This window comes from Eumetopias jubatus, unplaced genomic scaffold (genome assembly GCF_037043125.1).
Source record: "Eumetopias jubatus isolate StellerSeaLion01/CBP00866 unplaced genomic scaffold, mEumJub1_p1.0 scaffold_4, whole genome shotgun sequence".
In the NCBI taxonomy this organism is placed as follows: domain Eukaryota; kingdom Metazoa; phylum Chordata; class Mammalia; order Carnivora; family Otariidae; genus Eumetopias; species Eumetopias jubatus.
In genome coordinates, this window is record NW_028274810.1 from 1,561,638 (window position 1) to 1,588,771 (window position 27,134).

The 27,134-nt window shown below is 44.8% G+C and overlaps 1 protein-coding gene across 3 annotated transcripts; it reads left to right on the forward strand.

Annotated features, from left to right (window-relative positions):
• Positions 1–22,831: 22,831 nt before the first annotated feature.
• Positions 22,832–26,413, forward strand: RPTN (repetin). 3 transcript variants are annotated; one of them, XM_088022903.1, is made up of 5 exons: positions 22,832–22,969; positions 23,642–24,075; positions 24,217–24,464; positions 24,630–25,034; positions 25,395–26,413. In XM_088022903.1, exons 1-5 carry the CDS (start codon positions 22,832–22,834, stop codon positions 26,411–26,413), a joined length of 2,244 nt encoding a protein of 747 aa, XP_087879029.1. The 3 variants fall into 3 exon arrangements, with proteins under 3 accessions (XP_087879029.1, XP_087879028.1, XP_027944071.2); XM_088022902.1 differs by having other exon boundaries at positions 23,642–24,039; positions 24,109–26,413; XM_028088270.2 differs by having other exon boundaries at positions 23,642–23,932; positions 24,149–26,413.
• Positions 26,414–27,134: the final 721 nt, after the last annotated feature.

Consider the following 27,134-nt stretch of genomic DNA (forward strand, 5'->3'; position numbering starts at 1 on the left):
GTGTGCCTTGATTTGTCATGATGAGCACCGGGCATTGTATGGAAGTGCTGAATCACTGTATTTTACTCCTAAACCTAGTATCACACTGTATATTAACTAACTGGAATTTAAATTTAAAAAAAAAAAAGAGTGCCTCGAGAAAACATGAGCAAGTCTAATGGTGGGTTGGCAGCATAATAATATTTGAATAGGAAAGTTTTCTTGGATGCCCTCCAGTTTGTCAACCAACAAGGGCTCAGAACCCATCCTAGGGCCAGCACAATGCTACACAGTGGGGTGGGCTCAAGATTAAAAGGTAGGAATCCTGTGTTTAAGTCCCAGCTCCACCTTACACTGACTATGTTGTCCTGGTCAATTACTTAGCTTCCCTGGGCTTCAATTTCCTCATCTGTAAAATAGGGTTACTACCCACCTTCTTTTTTTTTTAAGATTTTCTTCCTTTATTTGAGAGAGAGCATGTGCAGGGTGGGGGGGAGGGTCAGAGATGGAGGAAGAGGAAGGGGGAAGAATCTTAAGCAGACACGGTGCTGAGCGCAGAGCCCTACTTGGGGCTCACTCTCACAACCCTGAGATCATGACCTGAGCTGAAACCAAGAGTCAAAAGCTCAACCAACTGAGCCACCCAGGCGCCCCTGCCCCACTTCTTGAACACAAACACACAAAAGGACAGAGAAAGGAAATGGGGGTTAGGACACAGAAGAAGAAATAGGCATCTCTGGCCCAGGGAGAGGACTACGCAGAGCTCTAGCCACACCTGACCACACCTGATCCCTGCTGAGAGCCCTGTCTTCCCTAATGGCACAGGAGGCTCCTCTGTTCTCTCTCCAGCAGGCCCGGCATACCCAAAGGCCCTTGAACTCGTTCCCCTCCATAACAACTTCAGGCTCTCTGGGGGATGTCCTCAACCTCGCCCTTCCCATCCCAATAAGCATTTACCAGCTTCAGAGGGAGAGAGTTCCCATAAGTGAAAACCAGTTTAGCAAATGCAGGCAACTAAACCCTTAAGTTTCTTTATTGCAAGTAAAGGGCTTCATTATTCTGCTGCATAGAACTGACTCAGAGCAAATTAAAACTGATTTTCACAATGACCTGCTGACCTTGCTCCTCACTGATGTTACGGCAGATTCCAAAAGAAATCAGCTAAACTGCAAGGGCTGGGCTGAGAATGAGATTCGAGAATGTATCTTCTGACAAGAAACAAACCATAAAGGAAATGGGATCCTCTGGTGACTACCTGTCTGCTTGTTTGGGTTGTCCCTTGGACATTTCCAGTATAGATTAAATCAGGGGTAGGCAAACTTTTTCTCTGTAAAGGGCCAGATAATAAATATTTTAGGCATTTGTGTCCTAAGGATATTACATTGGTACTTATACATAACAAAAGAGATAACAAATTCCCACGATTTTTATTGACAAAAATATAATAATTGAATACAATTTTTTGTAATACAGGTCTACAATGAGAAAAAAATGTAATTCTCTTTTTAAGGAGTAACAGTTCATCTAACTGAGGTTCAAAGTTGTTCTCAGTCATCAAAATCAACTGCAAATGTCCCTCTGCTAATGCGGATGTATAAAGAGATCTTACATATTCCATATTTTAAAATGCCTCTTCACACATAGATATTACCAAATACTGATGTCAATCCATACACAATATTTTAATTCAGCATATTCATCACTTAGAAAGTACTTATAGAATTCTACTAGATTCATCTCCTGATATTTGCCTTATAACATGGCATTACATTAAAGAGTAATTCCTTCCAACTGAAGGTTAAGGGTGAAGATTTTCTGTTGCATAATTAAACGGATTTTGAAAAATGGAAATTTCCTTTGTACTTATATCGAGGTCAAAAAAAACTGCTGCCAGTACAATAGTTTGAGCTCAGAAAGTACATCTGCTACAAATTTGTATGGTAGTAAGACTCCACTTTTTATTTTAACTTTTGACACATAGGAAGTCTATGAAACAATTTGACATTACTTGTGATTCACACAGTGTTAGTTGTCTCTGAAATAACTTCAGCACAGTATAAGTTCCACGTTTTAGAGCTGTTTTGCCTTGCAAATTTAGATTGAATTCATTAAGAAACATTATCAAGACTGCCACAAAAGTTAACTACCAAAACCACCTGTGTTCACAAATGGTGGAGGAAGATGATTCTTCTCATTCAATATAAATTTCAAGCTCAGCCTTGAACTCAAAACATCGCAGTAAAACTTGGCCATTGCTCAGCCATCAAACTGTTGTGCGATAATATCAGCAAGTGAGACTCCTCAGCCTCTGTTTCTGACCCAAGAAATCACAGAACTGAGGATGATTAAGTGCACAAGAGGCGGTGAAGTTCACCATTGATGCTGCTTGTTCAATAACATGAAAGACTCAAATATTTTGTCCAAAGCATCTGCTGATGAATAACACAATGATGAATCATAGGCTTTAAACACTACATTTTCATGAGCTTTGAAAATTTTTCCAACTAAGCTCTTTTCTTTTCCAGTTGTATTTCTACCATCCGCTGTAACATAAGGTAGCAGATTCTACTTCAGGGAGTTAGAATATCCACCACTTTGAACACATCCTTGCAGGCAGTTGTTCACAGACTATCCCCAGAGGCTAATTCATGAGTCACTTCAAACTCAGCATTGACTATCCAAATAAACAACTGAGCAGTATCAGAAACATCTGTCAATTCATCAAAAACCAAAGAAAATCACTCAAAACCATTCATTTGCCTTGCTTTTAACTGATGGTTGATGTTTGAAATGTCCTCACTCTTTGCCAAAAGGCTAGTAGTCTGAACCGAGTTTCTTTTCTCTGGACACATTCCTTCAGCTGCTGGAACCGAATACGATTTAAATAACTCACGAACTGTAAAAGCTTTCCTTGCTTGGCTACTGAAAGAGCTGCTCAGAAACTTACTTTAGTTGTGGTTTTGTTTATATTTTTTTGAAAGAAATTCTTCTGTGATAAAATATTTCAATTTCAGTTTCCTAATATTTCTGACCATTGCTTCCTGTGAGTTGGGAACATTGTGATGAGTGCTTAGTCGGATGACATCAGCGCAGATTCACATTGTATTAATTTAGTACAGCGGCAGCATAACCTTGTGTAATAAACGTAATTTACCCTCTAATTCCATGATGAGAAGGACAGCAAACTATGCTCTTTTGTGCCTTAAAAGCAGAACATTTGAAGTCTACCTTTCTCTTTTTTTTTTTTGTTTTGTTTTGTTTTGGTTTGGTTTGGTTTTGACATGATGGGTGTGCACTGGTCGTAGAAAATGAAATGAGATGTTACAGAACGACCAGGTTGACCCTCAAAACACTGTCAAGTTACAACTGCACCTGCATACCTAGTAGCCGTGTGAAGATGCCAGAGACACTGTGCAACAGATGAGCATCGCTGTGTTCCAATAAAACTATTTATGGGCACTAAAATTTTAATTTCATATGACTTTTATGCATCACAAAATAGTGTTCTTCTTTCCATTTTTTTTTCATTCAGTTAAAAATATAAAAAACATCCTTGGCTCGTGGGCCTTACAAAAACTGTTGGCAGGCGTGATTTGGCTCACAGCCATAGTTTACCAACCCCTAAATTAGATGATTGTATTTCCTTGAATGGTATAGCTGTAGTTAGGGCTGCTTGGAATCAGGGAAATGGACCAGATCACTTCTAGCCTCCCCACCAATCTGGGAATCTGTGGCATGTGTCACAGGCTATGGATGTTGCCATGCAAGTTAACCAGTTGGGTGAGCATCTGTACTAGCCATTTGAGTGGGTGAGCAAGAAAGAAAGGCAGAGGACAAAAGAGAGGTAAGAAACAAAGGAGCTGCTCTCAAGGGGCCTGCAGTCCAGGTGGGAAGACTAGACTGACACATAAGGACACAAAGGGGATGACGTAGTTTTAATACCTGTTTTTAATAGTGTTAAGGTCTCTAGAATATAGCTGGTACCTAATAAGTATTTGGTAAAGGAATCAGTGAGTAAATGATACATAATATGACTCTCTCTAAACCTAATAGGAGCCCAACATAGTTGCACTGTTAAGCCCCTACGTTCTGGGGTCTGGCTGCTTGGGTTCAGATCTTGCCACAGCCATTTACTACTTCCAGGACCTCAGACAAATTATTTGACATCTTTTCACCCTACTTTCCTATATATAAAATGAGAGTAATAATATTATCTATCTCACAAGCTTGCTGTGAGCATCAAATGAAATAATGGTTATAAAGCACTTGACACAGAGCCTAGAGAGCTCAATAAATAAATACTATAATCGATAACACTGTTTTGTATGATAAAAGTTTGCTAAGAGGCTAGAACTTAAATGTTTTCAGACACGCAAAAAAGAAATTATGTAGAATGGATTAAAGACCTAAATGTGAGACTTGAAACCATAAAAATCCTAGAACAGAACATAGGCAGTAATCTCTCTGACATTAGCTATAACAACTTTTTCTAGATATGTCTCCTGAGGCAAGGGAAACAAAAGCAAAAATAAACTATTGGGACTACATCAAAATAAAAAGCTGCACAGCAAAGGAAACAATCAATGAAACTAAAAGGCAACAGAACTAAAAAGCTAGCCAGGGACCTATGGAAGATCTCTGCAAATGACATATCCGATAAAAGGTTAGTATTCAAAATATATAAAGAACTCAAACAACTCAGCACCCAAAAAAACAAATAATCCAATTAAAAATAGGTAGAAGACATGAACAGACATTTCTCGAAAGAAGACATCCAGATGGCCAACAGATAAATGAAAAGATGTTCATCATTGCTTACGATTAGGGAAATGTAAATCAAAAGTACAATGAGATACCACTTCACACCTGTCAGAATGGCTAAAATCAACAATGAGAAACAACAGGTGTTGGCGAGGATGTGGAGAAAGGGGAAATTTTGTGCACTGTTGGTGGGAATGCAAACTGGTGCAGCCACTGTGGAAAACAGTATGGAGGTTCCTCAAAAAGTTATAAATACAACTATCCTACAATCCAATAATCACATTACTGGGTATTTACCCAAAGAATACAAAAACGCTAATTCAAAGGGATAATGCACTTCTATGTTTATAGCAGCATTATTAACAATAGCCAACATATGGAAGCAGCCCAAGTGTCCATCGATTGATGAATGAATAAAGAAGATGTGGTATATATATATATATATATATATATATACAGATTATATATTCAGCCATAAAAAAGGATAAGATCTTGCCATTTGCAACAAAATGGATGGAGCTAGAGAATATTATGCTAAGTGGATATTATGCTAAGTCAGAGAAAGACAAATACCACATAATCTCACTCATATGTATAATTTTCTTTAAAATAAATGAGCAAAGGGGAAAAAAAGAGAGAAAGACAAAGCAAGAAACAGACTCTTAACTATAGAGAACAAACATGGTTACCAGAGGGGAGGTGGGTGGAGGATGGATAAAATAGGTGATGGGGATGAAGGAGGGCACTTGTGATGAGCACCAGGTGATGTATGGAAGTGTTGAATCATTGTATTATTGTACACCTGAAACTAAATTACACTGTATATCAACTAACTGGAATTAAAATAAAAACTTTAAAACATATATTATATATATGTTTATATATATACACAAAGAAAAATTATAAGTCGATCCCCCAAAACAATAAAATTTTCTTTAGAAAACGAAAGTTAACTATGTGAGGTGATGGGCATCTTAATGAACTAGATGGGAGGAATCCCCTCACAATGTGTACGTATATCAAATCTTCACGACATACACCATATACTATAACTTTATTTGTGAATTATACTTCACTAAACCTGAGAAAACAAGACAATAAAGGTAAAAGCACCGTTATCAGAGAAAGGAAGGCTGCTGGGAGCCTGGGAGCCAGAGCAGGCTCCGTGGAGAGGGGGATGTTCAAGACCACATGCGGAGCAGAGGAGGAAGGTGAGTGTGGGCAGGAGAGCAAGGACTTAGCCCGGAAGCTGGGTTTGCCAGGGACGTTGGGGAGCCTTCATGTTTCTTGGTGACACAGGTGAGACAGCTTCAAGGCCAATGCTGAATGATGAGGAAGAAGGCAGAGTTGGTGCATGTTAACCTTATTGACAACCAAAAGTACAGTTTGGGGAGCAACTGGGATCCCTCTGAAATGCCTCGCCTGCACTTAGAGCTTAACCGCTGCCACAGGCACAGCACATGCGGGACAGAGCCAGGAAAGCTAGCCAGGGGCCTCTCAGGAGCTTGCTGGATGTGTCCCCTATGTCACTGCTTTCACCACCATAGGAGGGGGTGGCCAGTGTTTGTTGAGCATCTATGAGCAGGGCGTTGTGCCGGGGAACAAGGAGGTATAAGACATTAAGACATTTTATTATTTTAAAGGGTTATAATTCACTTTAGATGGTACAATGGGCATGTCACAACTCCAATAATACTGTCTGGTAACAAAGGACTGACACCCTGATCCCAGCGCTGTCTCGCTATGTGTCATTGTGTATATTATGGACCTCCATGTCCACATTATAAACAAATCAAATCTGCTGCTATAGTTTTCAAACTGTTTGACTACAGAATCCCTTCCTCAAGCAAAGCTTAGGGTGTTTGAAAGATAAAAGCAATTAGTTGAATGGGTGTAAGCAGCAGAGTCCTTCCTACCAGGCCCCTCACCTCAGCCCCTGACAGGTTCCAAAGAACACAGTTTGAAAACCACTGGGTTAGGGTCATGCAGTGCTGGTCGGTTCTGGCTTAAGGATCCCCTACAGTGGTAGATGTTGCTGAACCAAAGCGCTGTGCTAGATAAGGTGTGCTGGGAAGCTCAGTTCACAGAGAGATCAAAGGAGGGCTCAAGGGGTGTTTCACGGCGGGGCGGGGGGGTTGGGGAGGAAGATTTACAGAAAGTGAGAGGTAAAGGAAACAATTCACAGAGGACTGACCACCTGAGCGAAGTTGTGGAGGTGGGCCAGAGGCTCAGCAAAGACGCCATGTTAACGAGAGCAGGGGGATTCCGGAGGGGAGATGGAATTGGAAATGGGAGTTAGGTCAGATTATGGAGACCCTGACAGAGAAAGGGGCCCTGATGCAAAGCCCCTGGTGCCCCCTGTCCCGGTCCCCAGTCAGTGAGATCTGCAGTGCAGAGGACAGGAACCATAGAGGCGTCTATACCGTGTCCCACTGCGGCTGTAGGTGACCTTCAACAAACCTCCCTGACACCAGCCACATCCCTTGCAAGTCTATTAGGTGCTGCATACCTGAGCTCTGTGGTCACAAGGCCCTAAAAGGGAGCAGGGGTGAGGTCCAAGAGACATGTGCTTGACACCCAAAGCAGTCGTGCCCAGATTTCCCCACTAGTAGCCAGTGTGGGACCCACAGAGAAACAGAAGTATTGCCACAGGGAAATCTGTGAGGCTTAACAATGCATTGTGTCGGGCAGCTCCCCTAATTTAGGAGGAGCTAAGAGCTTTTAAACTACCATCTTGTCCTTAATCTTAAAATGCCATTAATCCCCTGTAACACTCCTGCATTCTTGTGAGCATATGGGTGGCAACAGCTATTATGTTCACTTAACTGGGAAGTAAAGGCCAAGGGAGAATCAGTCATGATGCCTAAAACAACAAGAAATGTGAGTATGGAAAAGAACTGGAAATTCAGGAGACATTTGAGACAGGAAAGAGTGGAAGGAGGCAGGGACAGAGGGCGGGAAATGAAGAAAAGGCCAACTTGGGCTCAGGCTCGGTATCGGCCAGGAGGCCTAGGATGGCACCCTAAAAATGTCCAAGGCAGCACTCCTCGCACTGTTGGGTAACCATTTACTTGTTTCCTTTTTCGGCCTGAAAGGTCCATAGAGGCTTGGATCCTGTCTGTCTTGTTCACGGTGTCCCCGTGCCCAGTGTTTACTGAGTAAACTAGATGGCCAGGCCAGAGAAGGAAACACTCGTAGAAGATACACGGAGGGATGAAACGAGACTCAGAAGCACATGGTCAAATGTAAATAGGCCGCTGAGAACTGTCTGGGCCTCTGGTTGGGACCAGACAGAAAACTTCACCTCCTTCAGGCCATTATCAAATGTCGCCTTCTCAAAGCAGCCTCCTGCAGCTAGCCGATTACAATCCCACCCCGTCCCTGCCTTGTTCCACCATCCCAACAAAACCCTGTACCCTGCCCTGCCTCTTTTTCTACAGAGTGCTTGGCACTGAGTGACACCTTACAGATGTTACTCACTTTATTATGAGCTTCCCCATCATAGAACATGAAGCTGTGTGAGTCCAGGAACCCTATGTCTAGAACAGTACCTGATGTGTCTCAAGGTTATCAATAAACAGCTGTTCAATAAACAAACTGTGGAATGAACGAACCATTCTCTAGCCTTCAGGGTTCTTTCCCTGTGTCTCCTATGCATGAAGACCCACAGGAAATTCGATCTCTCGTTCCCCACTCTCCCCTCCTCTTTGCTCTCAACAGCACTTATCCCTTGCCCTGTGACTTCTCTCTCTTGTCATCCTGGTACACAGCATCATCTGAATGGCCAGTTGGGAAGCAGCCCTGTGTGTATTTGTGCAAGGGCCTGCCCCTAACAAAGGCACCAGAGTCTTATGCAGGAAATCTGTGGAAATCCCCAGTGCCAGAGGGCTAGAAATGGTACCCAGAGCTGCTGGAAATCCATGAATGTATTCTTATTTTTCACCTAGCATCTTTTCTTGGAGCAGGGAGTTCCTCCAAACAATGGCCTGTTGTATGAAGTAGAAATTCCTTCTCTTTGTCTTAAACTCATCTTTCACAAGCCTTAAAGGGATGGGGACTCCTTTAGTCTACGTTAGGTGTTGGTGGACCTGGCTATATTCATATAATATGTGCCCTTCTTGATCTTACAATCTTCCATTTAATGCCCTCCCTGCTGTCATCCTCTGTAAACGAAGAGACTTAATTTTGCCATTCAAACACATTAACAGGCATGCACTGTGTGCCTGGCACTGTTGTGGGCACTGGGGCTATAAAGTGCTCATTTTCTAGGGGAGGAGAGAGATAATAAATGAGCCAATGTGCACCAAACCAGGTGGTAGTAGTAAGTGCTAAGAAGAAAAATAAAGCAGAGAAAGTTTGGTGATGACTTGCTATTTTCTGCAGGGTGGCTAGGAAGTCTTCTCTGATAAGTTGATATTTGAGCAGAGTCCTAAATAAAATGAGGAATTAAAACACATGGCTATGTGAGGGAAGAGCATTCCAGGCAATGGGAACAGCAAGGACAGAAGCCTTCAGGTAAGGAGGTTCTTTATCATTTCCTAGTTACCTCTGAAATTTTCCAATTGTTTCTTACTTAAAGTGTGGAGACCAAAATTGCATTGACTATTTCAGGGACTGGTCCAACAAAGACTCCTGATAATAATGAAGATAAAAATAATCACACCTTACATTTATGGAGTGCCTACTATGCGCCATCACTGCTGGGTTCCCCCGGCTCATTGGCACCGGGGCCAGCATGCAAAAATCCAGGCCATCTGGCTCTGGAGCCAGGGAAGCCAAGAGTGAAATGTTCCTGGCTCCTTTGTAGTACACACTTCAGGGGTGTCCATCCTTTGGGTCTCCTTTTTAGGTTTATTCATCCTGGGGAAGTGCCCTGTGCCAGAGACTGTGCCGCAAGCGAGGGACATGGAGACACATAAGCCACAGATGGAGCCCTCAGTCTCCATGCAGTGCCGCTGGAGTGCAGCGCTGAGGCCGGCTCAGCACAGGAGGCTGGTACCCACCGCAGGAGGTGGGGGCTGCCCAGCACACACACACTGCGGGGCATCCTCAAGAAACAGTGCGGTAACCCCCGGGCCCCCTTCCTGCATCATGTGGACAGCACAGAGCCCATTGCTTTCTATGGATAATTTGGGCTAGTGTTAAATTGATCGCATGCCAAGTGTCTTGCCTAGCTTTTTACAGACAGAAAAATCATATTGAAAGCAGCTAACATTTCTCAAGGACTCCCTACGTGCCAGCAGAGTTCTAAGTCCTTTGTCTTCACTACAATTCCATGCTGCAACAGGAATCAGTGACACTACAAAGCCTAGCATCTGTATGTTCATGATCTAAAGGCAGACATCTGCTAAGTGATAGCAAAAGAAAAGGCAGTTACTGGGTCCCTTGAGATAAGCCTCGAACAAAAGTACTGGATGCCATTATGGACAAGCCTCCATGCATTCTGGGAAGACTGAGGCGGAGGACCATTGACACGGGCCAGGATTTGATAACAAAATCAAACAAAAGCTTGCTTTCCAAGGAAGAGCCTCCACGTGAAAGCAGAGGCTGCCAATGGCACCAAGCCCCCTTCATCGAGGGTCTGGGCTTGGGCTCCAGGCAGGAGAGAGAGTGGGAGGGTAACAAGTGCATGGCAGGGTTGCCTCTGAGTCAGTACACACAGCCCACACAGTCACAGCACACCCATTTGCTGCAGCACACGCACCAGTCCCCTCTCAGAAGGGATCCTTCCAGGTTACTGGTGCCCCTGACTTCAGGTCCATCTTCCTCCCCTACAGTGCAATTCATGCACTTCATACTCTTAAGTAATTTTCACTAAATGTGTTATCTTGCATTTGTCAGCAAGGGAAATCCATGTCCCTTTCCTATCTGTTTTCTGGACTAAAGAGATGGTCTCTCAAAATCATAATCATCACCGAACAAGGATGGAAACAATCTGCCCTTGCTTCCCTCTGTCTTCCCATACAACAATCATGATGCTTCTGTGTGGAGACCACCCACCTCCTCTTCTGCAGGGTGTGTGGCTCTCTAGGACACATCTGATGAGAGCCTGGCAGGGAGTGCTAGGAAGGTATGGCAAAGGACCAGGTTATGGGGCAAAGGTGACAGCATAGCATGAAACAGAAAAACAGTCTACTTTCCATAATTCCATATCCTCAATACTCAAATTAATAGCACAGACCTGATTAGTCTCAGAAAGTTCCTCCACTGCTTCTCAAATCGGGTGGTTCAGAGCAGCATCTCCCCACTGTGGGTGGCTAGTAGGATAAATCATGACAGTAATTAATCTCTACCCATAAAGTACTTGAGCTCCTGAAACATTCTATAAATGGAGGCCTAAATATAGTCAGCACTGTGCCCAAGTAGGTCAGGACCTCTGCTGTCCAGTGAGTTTCCAGAAAGGAAGTGATGGGCAGGCCCCTGGGAAGGGGAGCAGAATGCGCACTGACCGCGTCCTCCCCTGTGCCAGGGGCTGGGGGAGAGGAAAAGCCTGAGCAAAACTAGGATTCCCACGCAGACCTGCGTGACCCTCGGACCCTGGTTCTTTCTGCCTGGTGTGGAGTTAGTAAACAGGACCAGAGAGAAGAGCAGAACATAGTCTCAGGACAAGAAAGATCCTGTGTCATAACCCTGTGCTAGACCACTTGGGTTCTAACTAGCTTTACTACTGGCTTCTTGTGTGATGTTGTGTTACCTTGTAAAATTGACATCCTCTCTAGGAACCTCAATTTTTCCCTTTTCAAAGGCAGGAAGGCCCTGGATACTTGAAGTTCCCTGTTCTATGGAAACTGAGAGGCTCACAGTACAGGGGTTTTGGTCCTTCCAGATAGCAGGGAATGCTTTGCATACCCCTTCACCAGCCCACCTCTGCATGACAGAGTCAGAGTCCAGGACCCCCTGTGGAGGGGACTACCAGCCTCTCTCTCGCATACTAGCAGGAGCAGGCTGGCATTCTGCGCAGATGAACGGAGGCGAGATGCTCAGATAGGCAGCAGGCTCCTCCTGACTCTGATCAGCCTGGGCAATGTGTTAGGACAAAATCCTGCCTGGGTCTCTCCCTCTGCTGCCACTTTTCCTCCCCTAATCCCTCTCCTCTTCTCCTTTTGACAAATAGTTAAGGTGTGCTGTTTCTGGATGCCGCAAGAAACTCATGATTTCTTGCCTGCAGGGTGCTGGGGCCATGTGGAGCATCTGTGACCACAATAAAGAGGTTAGGGATTAAAGAGGATGAGTAGGCAGAACACCCATGGCAAAGGGAGGTGGCAATGCCGCTGAGTCTGGCTGAGGCACACGAAGGGTGTAGGCACTGTGGGTGGGAGCAGAGGGAGGAGGAGTGCTGTCTGGGCTGGTCCCACTGTGGGGAGAGAATGAATGTTGGTACAACTTTGCTTTTCCCCAATCCTGGCCCCCAGCTCTGCTGTAACCTCTCCTAGAATCCTTTGCATTGTTAGCTGTTGTCTTCCTCGCTTAACATTTTGTCAAGAGGATAAATTTTAAAAATGAAGGAATGAGCCAATCAAGGAAGAAAACTCTGGCTTGGCCTTCAATCTTCCTTGTTTCCTGACTATGCCAAGAATTTGCTAGGTGGATGTGACAAGTAGGTGTATCATTCAAGCACCAACTGCCCTCATTTTGGGAACCAGACAATAAATCACAGAGGATTGGGGACAGTACCGCTCCCCACTCCCAGATAATCTCTACCAGGGCCCCTAGGCTGTGAGCTAGTGACCTCTAATACTCCTGTGCTCTGCTGGCAAAGACCCCTGAAGGATCACTCCCCTATTGAAGCCTTTGTAGTAACTCCCCCACGATTACCTGCTTTTCTCTCCCTGCTCTCTCAGGACCCTGGATCCAGCATCCTACTGCACTTTACAGCTGAGGGAATGAGAAACAGGCATAAGCTTCTTGGGAACAGTGGGTGATCTGCTTCTCTGGGGAGCCTCAGGATGGACACCTGCTGAGAATGGCCTAGGCACTGACCATCGGGGCCAGGCAGGGCAAGATGACCTCTAGAGGCCCAATGAGTCTGATGCTCACCTGACACTGCTTTCAGCCTGCCTGCCCCAGAATTCAATGTGCACATGCTGGCCAGCGTTACAGATACATTCAGCTACTGGGGAGAGCTGCAGCTCCCAGGCTATGCCCAGAGCCCACCCCATCAGCTGGGTCTGGGATCCATAGCACCCAGCTATTTTCTGGGGAAACTAAAACTGTTCCTCTATTCTTTCTCTGTGCAAATCCTTCGAAATACTAGCAGCCATTCCCCAGGCCTCCTGAAATTATCATAGCCCACCTCCAGTCCAGCTTACAAACCCATCTTCCTGCCCCACACTCTGTACGGAGCCATAATTTTCACAGAGTATTCTCTTTATTCCCAAGAGTCAAACCACAAACAAGCTCTAAATCCCACACAGAGCCCTCCATGGAGCACAGACTTGCACAAGTGGGCAGTCGTCTGATTCAGCCACCCACTGGGGGCCTAGCACTGTGGCAGGGCACAAGGGGGTGGGGGGCAAAAACAAGGGAAGTCAAGGTCCCTGCCCACAGAGAACTCATCATCTCATTCAGAAATAAGAAGTATACATAGGAAACAACACACAGGGCTAAGAGACCACATGAAATGAGAACTTAGCTGTTTGTTTCAAAATCCCACTCTCCAGGGGGCACAGGAACTAAAGAAAGCCACCAGTGTCAATTTAAAAAAAAGCTGGGTTCTCCCTCTGCCTTTGCCTCTCTCTCTCTCTCTCTCTCTCTCTGTCTCTCTCCCCCCACCCCCTCCTCTGTCTCTCATGAATAAAATCTTAAAAATACATAATTTTTTTTAAAAAGCAGAAGCTCTAAAAAAAAAAAACTGGGAATGGCAAAGCAGAGCTTGTAGGAGACAGGCAGAGCAATTAAGAAATTGTCTTTTCCCTCATAGAGCTCAAAGTCTCGTGAGCTAGGCAAACACAGACACAGCCATCTACAGAACACTAAAAAGAGCATCACAAACACTGACAGCGAGGGCTACAGAGTATGGGGAGGGGGGACAGAGAGGAGACAGTTCTGGTGAGGAAAAGTTGGAGATGCTTTGGTAGAAAAGGTAACTATTTAAATGTGTTTAAAATGGGTAGGGGTGCCTGAGTGGCTCAGTCGGTTAAGCGTCTGCCTTCAGCTCAGGTCATGATCCCAGGGTTCTGGGATCAAGCCCCGCATTGGGCTCCCTGCTCGGCAAGGAGCCTGCTTTTCCCTCTCCCACTCCCCCTGCTTCTGTTCCTTCTCTTGCTGTCTCTCTCTCTGTCAAATAAATAAATAAAATCTTTATAAATAAATAAATAAATAAATAAATAAATAAATAAATAAATAAATAGAATGGGTAGAATTTTGGGGTGCCTGGTTGGATCAGTCAGTAGAGTATGCAACTCATGAGTTCAAGCCCCACGTTGGGCATAGAGCTTACTTAAAAAAATTTTTAATAAAAAAAATTAAAAATAATAAAATGGGTAGAAATTTAATAGAAATAGGGAAGAGTGGGTCCAGGGGGAAGAAGCAGTGTGAATAGAAATAGAAAGGACACTGCAGGGTTTAGTAAGAGAAACTCAAGAAGTCTACAGTGGTCTACAGTGGTCAGGAAGAAGTAAAAGCACATGAAACCACAGATCTGCTTGCTGTGGAGGGCCTCGAAGAGCATGTTAAGAATTTTGAAATTGGGGGGCACCTGGGTGGCTCAAGCGGTTAAGCATCTGCCTTCAGCTCAGGTCATGATCCCAGGGTCCTGGGATCAAGCCCTGCATCAGGCTCCCTGGGAGGAAGGCTCTCCCTCCTGCTGGTGCTCTCTCTCTCCCTCTCCCTCTTGCTAAAACACAACTGAAACTTCACAGATTACAAAGCATATTTCTCTGTCTCCCTTGCCCCATTTCCTCCACTCCCACTTTACCTCAGGACACATTCATTCTTTTGGTCAACAAACCTTAATTAGGTGCCTACTATTGTGGGTTCTTTGGTGGCTGCTGGGTTTGCAAGTGTTGCACAAGCCCCGCCCCACCCCACCCCACCTCCACCCCCGGGAGACACATAGCCACAGTGCTACCTTGAAAATATTATGCCAGGTGCACAAAACCAGTCCAAAAAGGCCACGTATTATATGATTCCATCTACAAGAAATTTCCAGAATAAGCAAATCTAAAGAGACAGAAAGTAGATCAGCAGCATGGGATGGAAGAGGGCAGAATAGGGAATGACTGTGAATGGGCATAGGGTTTCTTGGGGAGGCAGGGAGGGAAGAAAATGTTCTAAAAATGAGATTTTAATGATGGTTACACAATACTAAAAAATACTGAATGGCACGCTTTAAATGGGTGTGTTGTATGGCATATGAATTACATCTCAATAAAGCTCTTTAACAAAAGGCAGAAAAAACTCAGAAACCTAACCTGAATGATCCAATTTCAGTCACACATGGCGGACTTTAAGGACATATGTTTTGGTCTGTAGCATTATTAACTATATTCTAGGGAATTATCTAAAACCCCAGGGCTGTGCTCAGCAATAATTTCTGACACTTTCTTGCTCATTTCATGGGGCGGTCGGGGGAACATGGTCTGAAACACTGGGAAGGTGGGGGATGATGCGATCTTCTATCCAAAAACAAAAGCTACGATAGAAGAAAAAGCTGGGCTGCACACTGGCTGTAGGAAGCCCAGCTCCAGATGCAAACTTGTGCACCAGACCCCAAGAATCCAACATCCCTTTCCTTTGGCTCAAAACACATTTTCCAACAAAGTTAAAATATCACTGAGGTCAGTGTTACCTTCAAAAACCACTGACTCTCACAGATGTCATTAATAGGGAGATGGCCTATAATTAACAGGAAGGTAATTCATCTGCAAGGGCAAAAATGAACTCTCTTTAAAATGAGAACTTATTTGTGCAGATGATAATAAATGACCTTTCAATATCAAGAAATCTCAAAGACTTTTATGCCTATTAATTAGTCCCACTCCTCTCCAGGGGAAGGTGGTCATTTTCACTGTCTGCAGTTTATCTGCCTGCTTAATTCCAAAAGCTAAGCAGGAATGGAGAGCCTGCCCCAGGATTACACAGGGGCCTTCCTTTGTCATACAAACAGCCATTCTCTGGGTCCTGAGGATTTCATCTCTAAATAGGCACCCAACTTCTCAACAGAAGGAAAAAGGAAGTCTAAGAGTTCCATGATAATTATCCTTAATGATTTGGTAAAAATATGCAAGGAGACTTCCTGAAAACTCCATTAGCTCAAAACAGTACCTGTCACACCCACTAGGTACATCTGCATCCCATGGGAAGTGAACAGCAAAGGCTTTAATAGGGTCAAGACCTGAAAGGAATGGGCAACACATGGAACTTCTTCCATCTCATTCTGTCAACTGTAAAGACAGAAGGATACTTTTTGTATGCATGTTTTAAAAAAATTAAGAATAAGCATCTGCTAGTCTCTCCAAATCTCCTTCAGTGTTGGAACCATTTAGGTAGGTGAGATGCATGGGGAAATACTATTTGACTGGCTAAGCATCAGAAGGTTCTCATTTCAAAGTTGGATTCCATCAGAACATGTCATTAAGAAGTTACTTTGTTCTTACTTTAGCTCTTGTAGAAAACTATTTCTCTCATTGCAGAGCAGGCAATCACTAGTCCTGTTACAAAAGGTGATACAAACATAGGGGCTTTGGAGCCAGGAAGGTGTGGGTTCAATACCCAGCTCAACTGTTACAAGCTGCATGACCCTGGGCAAGTTACTTATCTTTCTCTGACCCTCAGTTTCTCTGTTTGAAAACTGATGATAATATTCCCTACCTCGTGGAGTTGTTGTAGAAATTAAGATAACACATATAAAATGCTTAGCATAGAGCCTAGCATACAATAAGACCTCAGTAAATTGTAGCTTAAAAACATCTTGCCTTTAAGGGAAGCAAGGGCAAAAATGAACTATTGGGATTTCATCAAGATAAAAAGCTTTTGCACAGCAAAGGAAACAGTCAACAAAACCAAAAGATAACCAACAGAATGGGAGAAGATATTTGCAAATGACATATCAAATAAAAGGCTAGTATCCAAAACCTATAAAGAACTCATCAAACTCAACACCCAAAGAACAAATAATCCAATCAAGAAATGGGCAGAAGACATGAACAGACATTTTTGCAAAGAAGACATCCAAATGACCAACAGACACATGAAAAAGTACTCAACACCACTCGGCATCAGGTAAATACAAATCAAAACCTTAATGAGATACCACCTTACACCAGTCAGAATGGCTAAAATTGACAAGTCAGGAAACGACAGATGTTGGCGGGGATGTGGAGAAAGGGGAACCCTCCTACACTGTTGGTGGGAATGCAAGCTGGTAGAGCCACTCTGGAAAACAGTATGGAGGTTCCTCAAAAAGTTGAAAATAGAGCTACCGTACGACCCAGCAATTGCACTACTGGGTATTTACCCCAAAGATACCATTGCAGCAATGTCCACAATAACCAAACTATGGGAAAAGCCTAGATGTCCATCAACAGATGAATGGATAAAGAAGATGTGGTGTATATATATACAATGGAATATTATGCAGCCATCAAAAAATGAAATCTTGCCATTTGCAATGACATGGATGGAACTAGAGGGTATTATGCTAAGCGAAATAAGTCAATCAGAGAAACACAAGTATATGATCTCACTGATATAAGGAATTTTAGAAACAAGACAGAGGATCATAGGGGAAGGGAGGGAAAAGTGAAACAAGACGAAACCAGAGAAGGAGACAAACCATACGAGACTCAATCTCAGGAAACAAACTGAGGGTTGCTGGAGTGGAGGGGGGTGGGAGGGATGGGGTGGCTGGGTGATGGACACTGGGGAGGATATGTACTACGGTAAGTGCTGTGAATTGTGTAAGACTGATGAATCACAGACCTGTACCCCTGAAGCAAATAATACACTATATGTTAATAAAAAATAAGTAAATAAATAAAAACATCTTGTCTTTGAGACCACAAGGCCACATTCTAACACGAACACAAATAAAAGCAGCAAAACACACTGAAAAACAATGAACAAAAACAGTAGAAATCCTCATGCAAATTATGAATGCTAACTAAGTGACAGAATGTTCACAATCTCCCCCTGCCACCTTCTCCATGGAGGAAGACTGGGAAGCACAAAGTTCTGAGTCCTTTAACACATTCATGAATAGAGCAAAGTTAAGACAGAATCTCTAAAGCTAAAGTTAAGATTAGAATCACAGAATCTTAAAAATGTTAATGCCAAAAAAAAAAAAAAAAAACCGCTTAGAGATCAGCCCAACCCTCTCTCCTTTTACAGATGAAGAAATGCAAGACCAAGAGGTTAAGTGATTTGCCCAAAATTGCCCGGTATGTTCCATGATTTCTTCAAGTATGTGTTATTTCTAGCCTCTGCATCCTCCCCTTCTTTCCTCTAACCAAACTCTCCCAACCCCCTATCAATGACAGTAGCAATTTCAACTGCAGAGAAGGAGCCTGTGTACCCCATGCCCTAGTGAGATTGAAAGTTCCTTGAAAACAAAGGCTGAGGGGTGCCTGGGTGGCTCAGGTCATGATCCTGGAGTCCCGGGATCGAGTCCCACATCGGGCTCCCTGCTCAGCGGGGAGTCTGCCTCTCCCTCTGACCCTCTTCCCTCTCGTGCTCTCTATCTCTCATTCTCTCTCTCTCAAATAAATAAATAAAATCTTTAAAAAAAAGAAAACAAAGGCTGTGCCTGTGTCTCGGTGCCTACAAAAGAGCCCTCCATGTGCTCACACATCCCCACTGACGGACTGACTGAGCAACACACAGTTCTCTCTTCTCCCTGTAGGAACTTACTAAGCATTGAATGAATGCTATATAGCAGACCCACTGCAGATTCAGGCAGAGAACTGCCTATCTAACCAAAAGAAAGAGTTTCTAAGGAGCCCTGGAAGATGCCAACATCTTGGGGGCCACAGCTTTGCCACTCTATGGCAATGGCTGTTGTCTTTACCCCCTACCCATCCCACTGCCATTCCCCCTATTTACCTCTGGGGTCACCAAACCTTCTCTTGGTTTTTCTTCTAATGGGAAAGAAGATACATAACTGAACAGCACTCACAAGTCGAGATTCAAAAGCAGAAAGAGAATCTTAGTATGACCCCACTCTCGGGATTTACAAACAGACTGAAGTAGGTCCTGACAGTGCCAGAAGACCCCGAAGAGCAGAGGATGCAAGCAGGAGGGAGGATGGCAGGATCCCAGAGGCAGAAAGCCCATGGGATGCCAGGAGGAGTGTCGAATCTGAAACCCCATTGGGCTCCCTTCAGAAGTCACATTCCTTCAGCACAACACAGTTCTCTGAGCTATCCGGACCTAAAGCCTTGAGTCTCTCCTGACTTCTCCACCTTCCCTGCCCCTCATCTAATCTAGCCCCAAACCCCACCCTTTCTTCCCTCTATCATCCAGCTACTGTCATGTAGTTTGGAACTGCCATATCCAAGTCAAAGCTCTCATCATTTCTCATGTGGGCCACACAATAGACTCCTAAATTGTCTCCCTGCTCAGACATTCCTCTTTCCAATTCATCCTGTGTTCTGCAGTCTCTGGTGACTGACTTGTCCCAGGCTGCCCAGAACTCTCCCCATTTTAGCACTGAAAGTCTCATGCCCTGGGAAACCCCTTAGTCCCAGACAAACTAAGACAGCTGGCTGCCTTACTGCAGTCAGATTAAAATCTTCCCTCAGACAATGCTTTGATCATGTCATTTTCCTGGCCAAAATGGTCCTTGTTTCCCATTTCTCACTAAAACTAACCTTAAAGGGGTGCCTTGGTGGCTCAGTTGGTTGAGCGTCCACCTTCAACTTGGGTCATGATCCAGGGGTCCTGGGATCAAGCCCCACATTGGGCTCCCTGCTCCGTGGGAAGCCTGCTTCTCCCTCTCCCTCTGCCCCTCTCCACCGCTCATTCTCTCTCTCTCTCTCTCTCTCTCTCTCTCTCCCCCCCTCTTAAATAAATAAATAAAATCTAAAAAAAAAAAAATAATAACCCCAAGCAGGCCCCAAATCTGTTTCAGAGAATGTATAAGAACACACTGGGTTGAGGTCAGAAAACAAGGATTCTGAGCCTGGCTTTTGTCATAACCGTGTGAGACCCTTGGCAAGTCACTCCATCTGTCTGGACCTCAATTTCCTTGTCTGTAAAATTAAGAGGCTAAAGCTAGATTTCCTTTGCAGCACTAAAATTCTCTAATTCAATTCTTCTATATAGCCTCCACTACAGCCAGACTCATCAGCTTACTGCAATTGAAACACACCCTGTAAATTCCTGCCTTGTACCTTTGGTCTTTCCCTTCTCCCCACCAGGATATCTTTGCTTTCTTTTCTGCCCATTTGAATTCCATGAGGAACAACACAAATCCTACCTGCTAAGGGGAGCTTGGGCCTAGCCCACAAAGACTCCACATGTACCGAGGTTTTCTGACACTCGCACTTCTCAAGTCCTGCTCTGCTGTTCATAATCTTTTTCTACATGAAGCTTCTTTATTCCAACTGAACTAAAATCTCTGCACTTTTGTGATTGCCTTGCAGAATGCTGAATACATAGTCAATAATAGCAAGCATCATCACTAATAACTGACTGATGTGTGGACACACAACAAAAAAGTCCAAGCAGGGATCTAGATGTGAGGCAAAAGTAGAAAGTAGAGGTAAATCTAGAATTTTTTGCACTTTACACAAGATTCTCAAATGCTTCCAAAAATCAGTAATTGACTTGCTCCACAAAAAGTTACTGAGAATTTCCTGTGTTTAAGATATTGCTGACATGTCACAGGTGCAGAGGGGGGAATAAGCAGTGACTCCAACAGCAGCTCTACTCACAGATATCATAGCGTCCACATTGTCTATCAACTTCTAACTTTTTAGGAAGACCTTAAAAGGTGGCAGCTCCACCATCATCACACCCTTTCCTCCCCAAATTGGTCATGTATCTAATTCTCCCTCTAGCAGGCAGAGCTATCAAATGAAAAAAAATTAAAATTAAAACAGGTCAATAGATTAAAATATACATATCTAGGGTGCCTGGGTGGCTCAGTCGTTTGGCGTCTGCCTTCAGCTCAGGTCATGATCCCAGGGTCCTGGGATTGAGCCCCGCATCAGCCTCCCTGCTCAGCAGGGAGCCTGCTTCTCCCTCTCCCATCCCCCCCACCCCCGCCGCTTGTGTTCCCTCTCTCGCTGTCTCTCTCTCTCTGTCAAATAAATAAAATCTTTAAAAATATATATATACATATCTACCTACACAAGCAAGATAGCCTAAAACAAATCTCTTCCAGGAACTATATCCTGGCTATTTACCTAGAATCACTAGTCCTTACTCTGACAGGTGTTTATAAAATGACCATATCAATATCCTTCTTTGGTATGATTTAACTGTTGTCTTCCATTAGTCTTGGTAAATGACACATATTAAGGATGAACGCAACCTACACCTGTCTTTTGGGACCCCCATAGCATGCACGCGCACACACGCTCCTCTAATTAAATGGGGCAGGGACTTGAACTGTATCACCTATCTAATGACAAAGAGGTTCGTGAGTAAGTGGGGGAAGTAAATAAGCCAAATGGTCTGCAGAGGGAGAGGTCAAGCTGGGCTGAGCTGGGCTGGGCCCAGAGTGATTCAGGCTCCACCACAGAATGGGTGTCTCCTGGGATGGCCTGGCAGGACAATTAAAACCCCTATAAATAGGATGGGTTTTCAAGTCTCCAGTACCTGCTCTGGCTTCTGAATCTTTTGCTCATTCCTCCTTAAGCAGGTAAGGCATGCATTGGAAGGGGGGGATGGTCAGGGGAGTGGGTTATGGCAGTATCTACAAGGCTCTTGATAGCAGCTATAATGTGCTAGGCTGGGGAGGTCTGAGATTGCTCCCTGTGTGTGACAGGTCTGGGTAGAATCCTGCTTCATTTTTGGCTCTATCTGAGAATATGATGATAGCTGGGGTGGCCCACTTCAGAGACTATAAAATATACATCTTTGTTTCAGCATGTCCTGGGCATCCCAAAACTGAGGGCTAGAACTATTGGTGGATAGCTTAGTCTCCCATAGTAGAGCATTGACCTTTCATGCAAGTAAGGCAAGACCAAAAAGTTTAGAGCTCATTGGGGTTGAGGCCCTAGACCACAGGGCCACTGTAACATTCACGTCTCATTGCAGTGAAATACCATAAGGAACTCTGTATGTCCCATGCAATTCATTGTGCCATGCATCCTTATAGGCATCACTGTATGCTTTTGGAAGTCCAATGTTGCTTTGCAGTTAGGGCTTCTTGGAGGCTTATAAACCCAGTAACTAGAATTTTTACAGCACAGGAAGAAATATCACTGAGATCCAGATCCCAAAAGACCTTAGTTTTCCAACATGGCCATTGTGGAATCTAGCTGATTATATACACTTCTTATCATCTGTGCAGTTAATTTGGCTTGCTATTTTTATTGGTAATAGTTGTTATATTAATTGATTCTACTTTATAAACATACCCCAAATGACCATCCAGGCCAGAAGTACTTGCTGGAATTTAGCTTCCCAGAAAGCTTGGTTGGCTCATGGCAAGAGACCTCTAGCCTTCTTTCCCACTTGAGCAATGGTCATTTGAAGACTGAGCCTATTCAGTGGGATCTATTTAGTTGGTGGAAAATTATGTCTTACTATACTGGCTTCTGGCCCTGCCTCTGTGGGCCTCCTGACCTCCCTTCCTTTTTGTTCTAATAAAAGAGTTTCAATCAAGTAAGTTCCACCTGGAGTAGGGGATGGGGCATGTAAACCACCTACCATATGTTCTTCGCTTTTTAGGAAATTGTCACTTTTCCTAGTCAAGGACCCATAGTTTGTGCCCATCTCCCACTGTAGTACATGATATTTTGAGCCTGAATGTGGGTCAAAGGGAGTGGAGGGGTATGGCTAAGAAGGGGCTCTATCATTTCTTAAACTTCTTTCCCTGACCAAAAAGGGCCACTTGCCCTCTGGAAATGCTCTCTCCTGGTCTTCATCCTAAACACAGAAAAAAATCTTGTTTCTTCTTTTAGGTTCACCCATTTTGGTTAAAATGGCTCAACTCCTGAACAGCATACTCACTGTGATCAAGGTGTTCCAGAAATATGCTAAAGAGAATGGGAAATGTACCTTGCTCTGCAAGAAGGAGTTGAAGCAGCTGCTCTTGGCAGAGCTTGGAGATATCCTCCGGGTAAGACGCATAGACTCTGGCCCCTTGAAGTCAAGTGTGAGTGACTCTGACACCTGCATCCAGGGTTTGATGTTTTTTGTTTGATCTGGTCATGCTCAATCCACCCTGTAGCTAAAGATTTTCAGGCAGCTCTCCTCAGTACTTCCTTCCCAGCAGACACATGTGCTCACAGGCATGCATGCACACACACACACACACACACACACACACACACACACCTTCTTATAGCTGAGCTTGACAGAAGGGAGCACAACTTCAAACCAGTAATAATTTCTCAGAAGACATTCTAGATTCGTATCTTGGTTTCTGTTCACACATCTTCTCATTCATCCATTCAATAGTCATCCTAGGCACTGGGAATGCAAACATGAATAAAAACCAGCTTCTCCTCCCTCTAGGACCTCACAGTGTAGTTGGAAAGAAATAAGTAAAAAGTAATTACAATATAGCATGTGATGGGATGTAATAATCATGCCCCCACTGGTCCAGCAAGAGATGCGGTTCTGAGGACCAGTTGATCAGTTGGGCTAGAACCAAGCCCAAGCCATTTCAGATTAATGGTTTCCAACCAAGGAAGGCTCATACAGGAGTGAAGAGGCTGGGGCATAGATACTAGCACACAGTATCCACAGGAGAACAGCTGATTTTGCTCTTTGTTTTATCTTCTCACAGAGACCAAATGACCCAGACATGGTGGACACCATCCTGAGCCTCTTGGATAAAGACAGAAATGGACATGTTGATTTTCATGAATATCTCTTGTTGGTGTTCCAATTGGCCCAAGCCTGCTATCATAAACTGGATAATAAGTCATGTGGAGATAGAATCTCTCAGCAAGACGGGGAGCAGGAGGGAACACGAGACCATAAGTTTCCAGAAAATACAGGCAGGCAACACAGGCAGAGGCATGAGGGAGAAAGGCAGGACTCCCACTGCACTCAGTCTGAGAGACAAAACCAGGATGTCCACCAGGATCAGTCAGAGAGACAGGATACGGAGTCCCGCTATGGTCAGTCTGAGGGACAGGATAGGGAGTCCCGCTATGGACAGTCTGAGGGACAGGATAGGGAGTCCCGCTATGGTCAGTCTGAGACACAGGATAGGGAGTCCCGCTATGGTCAGCCTGAGAGACAGGATAGGGAGTCCCGCTATGGTCAGCCTGAGAGACAGGATAGGGAGTCCCGCTATGGTCAGCCTGAGGGACAGGATAGGGAGTCCCGCTATGGTCAGCCTGAGGGACAGGATAGGGAGTCCCACTATGGTCAGCCTGAGGGACAGGATAGGGAGTCCCGCTATGGTCAGTCTGAGGGACAGGATAGGGAGTCCTGCTATGGTCAGTCTGAGGGACAGGATAGGGAGTCCCACTATGGTCAAAGGTGGAGACATAAATCTAGCAGTAGTCTGCCTAAAAGACAAGGATATATCTTTGCCTTAAGTCAGTGTGAGAAACAAGTTCACGATTCTCGTTATGGCCAGACAAACCAACAGGAATCAGGTTCTTATCATAAACAGTCTCAGAGGCTGGATCAGGAATCAGGCTATGGTCAGAGAGATAGACAAGAATTGGACTTGCAATTTGGCCAGAGAGACAGACAAGGCCAGAGTTCTCACTATGGTCAGACGGACAGACAAGGCCAGAGTTCTCAGTGTGGCCAGACAGAAGGACAAGGCCAGAGTTCTCGATGTGGCCAGACAGACAGACAAGACCAGAGTTCCCACTATGACCAGACAGACAGACAAGGCCTAGGTTCTCAGTGTAGCCAAACAGACAGACAAGGCCAGAGTTTCCATTATGGCCAGACAGACAGACAAGGCCAGAGTTCTCTCTATGGTCAGACAGACAGACAAGGCCTAGGTTCTCAGTGTAGCCAGACAGACAGACAAGGCCAGAGTTCCCACTATGGTCAGACAGACAGACAAGGCCAGAGTTTCCATTATGGCCAGACAGACAGACAAGGCCAGAGTTCCCACTATGGTCAGACAGACAGACAAGGCCTAGGTTCTCAGTGTAGCCAGACAGACAGACAAGGCCAGAGTTCCCACTATGGTCAGACAGACAGACAAGGCCAGAGTTCTCGATGTGGCCAGGCAGACAGACAAGACCAGAGTTCCCACTATGGCCAGACAGACAGACAAGGCCAGAGTTCTCACTATGGTCAGACAGACAGACAAGGCCTAGGTTCTCAGTGTAGCCAGACAGACAGACAAGGCCAGAGTTTCCATTATGGTCAGACAGACAGACAAGGCCAGAATTCTCCCTACGGTCAGACAGAGAGACAAGGCCTAGGTTCTCAGTGCAGTCAGACAGACAGACAAGGCCAGAGTTCCTACTATGGTCAGACAGACAGACAAGGCCAGAGTTCCCACTATGGCCAGATAGATAGACAAGGCCTCAGCTCTCACTATGGCCAGATAGATAGACAAGGCCTGAGCTCTCATTATGGCCAGACAGACAGACAAGGCCAGGGTTATCATTATAGTCAGAGAGACAGACAGGGCCTGAGCTCTCACTATGGTCAGTCAGAGATTGGGGTAACAGGGCAAAATAGTTACCTCCAAGGAAGTGAGGGAACAAGCAGAGACTCATATGTTGAGCAATCAGGAAGGTCAGGGAGACTAAGTCAAAAGACTCAAGGACAGGAAATGACTCGAAATCAAGGGCAGAGATTCCAGTCTAGGGAAGGCCACCAGAACAGCCACCAGGCATGGGAGCCTGAGGAGGATAGCCAACACCACCAACACAAACTCATTGCACATATCCAGCTAGAAAGGTCATGCGGTTACAAAAGAGGTGACTGGCAATCATGTAGTGGTGAGCAGGACCAGAGACAGGCCCAGGCTAGGCAATGTCGTGGAGAGGGGCAGAGCCACCAGGCAGAGGAAGAGCAGGGCCACCAAAGCTGGGGCAGACATAGTTGTGAGAGTCCGGTAACTCCATGGGAGACGCAGGCCAGGCAAACCCATGAAGAGGAAAAAAGCCATCAGAGACAGGACAGGCAAACCCACGAAAGTGAGCAGACCCATCAGAGATGGGACAGGCAAACCCATGAAGATGAGCAGACCCATCAAAGAAGGGACAGGCAAACCCACGAAGATGAGCAGACCCATCAGCAACGAGACAGGGAAGCCCATGAAGAGAGTCAAAACTGTCAGCAACAATGGGATAGGCAAACCCTTGAGGAGGAAGAAAGGTATCAAGGATCCCAGGATCAACAATCTTATGGGACCCAGCAAGGCTGTGCTAATAGAGAAAAAATCCACATGAATGAGAATAGCCAGAGGCAAGGTTCACAGGGAAGACGCAGTAACCTGACCTTCCACCCCACCCGGAGTGGTGGGAGGCCCCCAAGGAGAGAACAGGGTGGAAGTCACCCTACCAAAGCAGCTCCTGCTCCCGACCCCCTCTATGACTATGTACAAGAGCAGAAAAGGAATCAACATTAGGCTGTGCACACACCAGAGCTAAAGCAACTTGAAGCTAAGGAAGAAATCTACATGTCAAGTTTATCCTTACTTCTGTTTAAGAGATTGAAAATTTATGTCTTTCTTCTCTCTTCTATCTACTTGCAAGGATGCTTTTGAGAACTAGTATTCACTTTTAGGGCATGTCCATTCTTTGAGCAGCAATTCTAGGGTGCTCTGGTTGGGTTAAATCTGAGTGGTAAGTTGGGTGACATAATCAGATTCCAATTTTGATTACTTTGGGGATTTAAATCATTTCCTGGTTTTCCATCTGTGTAGGTGGGACATGGTTGGATCACTGAATGGTAGAAACTTCTCCCAAAAATTCAGAAACAGGAAAGGTATTCTGAAGATACATATTACAGCCTGAGGACAGGACAGCTGGACTTTGGCGGCTTTGGGCTCCTGTGGACGAAACACCAGGAATTGCAAACCTCATAGCCTACACTAAAATGAAACATGGTGAGAGGCTTCTAGGAGAGTCATCTCTGAAGTCCACAATATCTCCTATGCCCAGGCTCCCACCCTTCACCAGAGGGACTGTCCCCTGAGCTGCTATCACTACAGCTGACTGGACTGGTTCCAACTTCATATTTATCCAGTTTCTGATCATATAAAACACAGAGAAAGAATATGTCATCTGCTTGCAGCTTCCAGGAAACCGAAACTGTCCATCCATAGCTCCTGAAAACCCTTCAGAGAA

Coding starts and splice junctions, on each gene's coding strand:
- RPTN (XM_088022902.1), top strand. CDS start 22,832: ATGGCTCAACTCCTGAACAGCATACTCACTGTGATCAAGGTGTTCCAG. Junction 22,970..23,641: donor AGCTTGGAGATATCCTCCGG/GTAAGACGCATA, acceptor ATCTTCTCACAG/AGACCAAATGACCCAGACAT. Junction 24,040..24,108: donor TCTGAGGGACAGGATAGGGA/GTCCCGCTATGG, acceptor GAGACAGGATAG/GGAGTCCCGCTATGGTCAGC.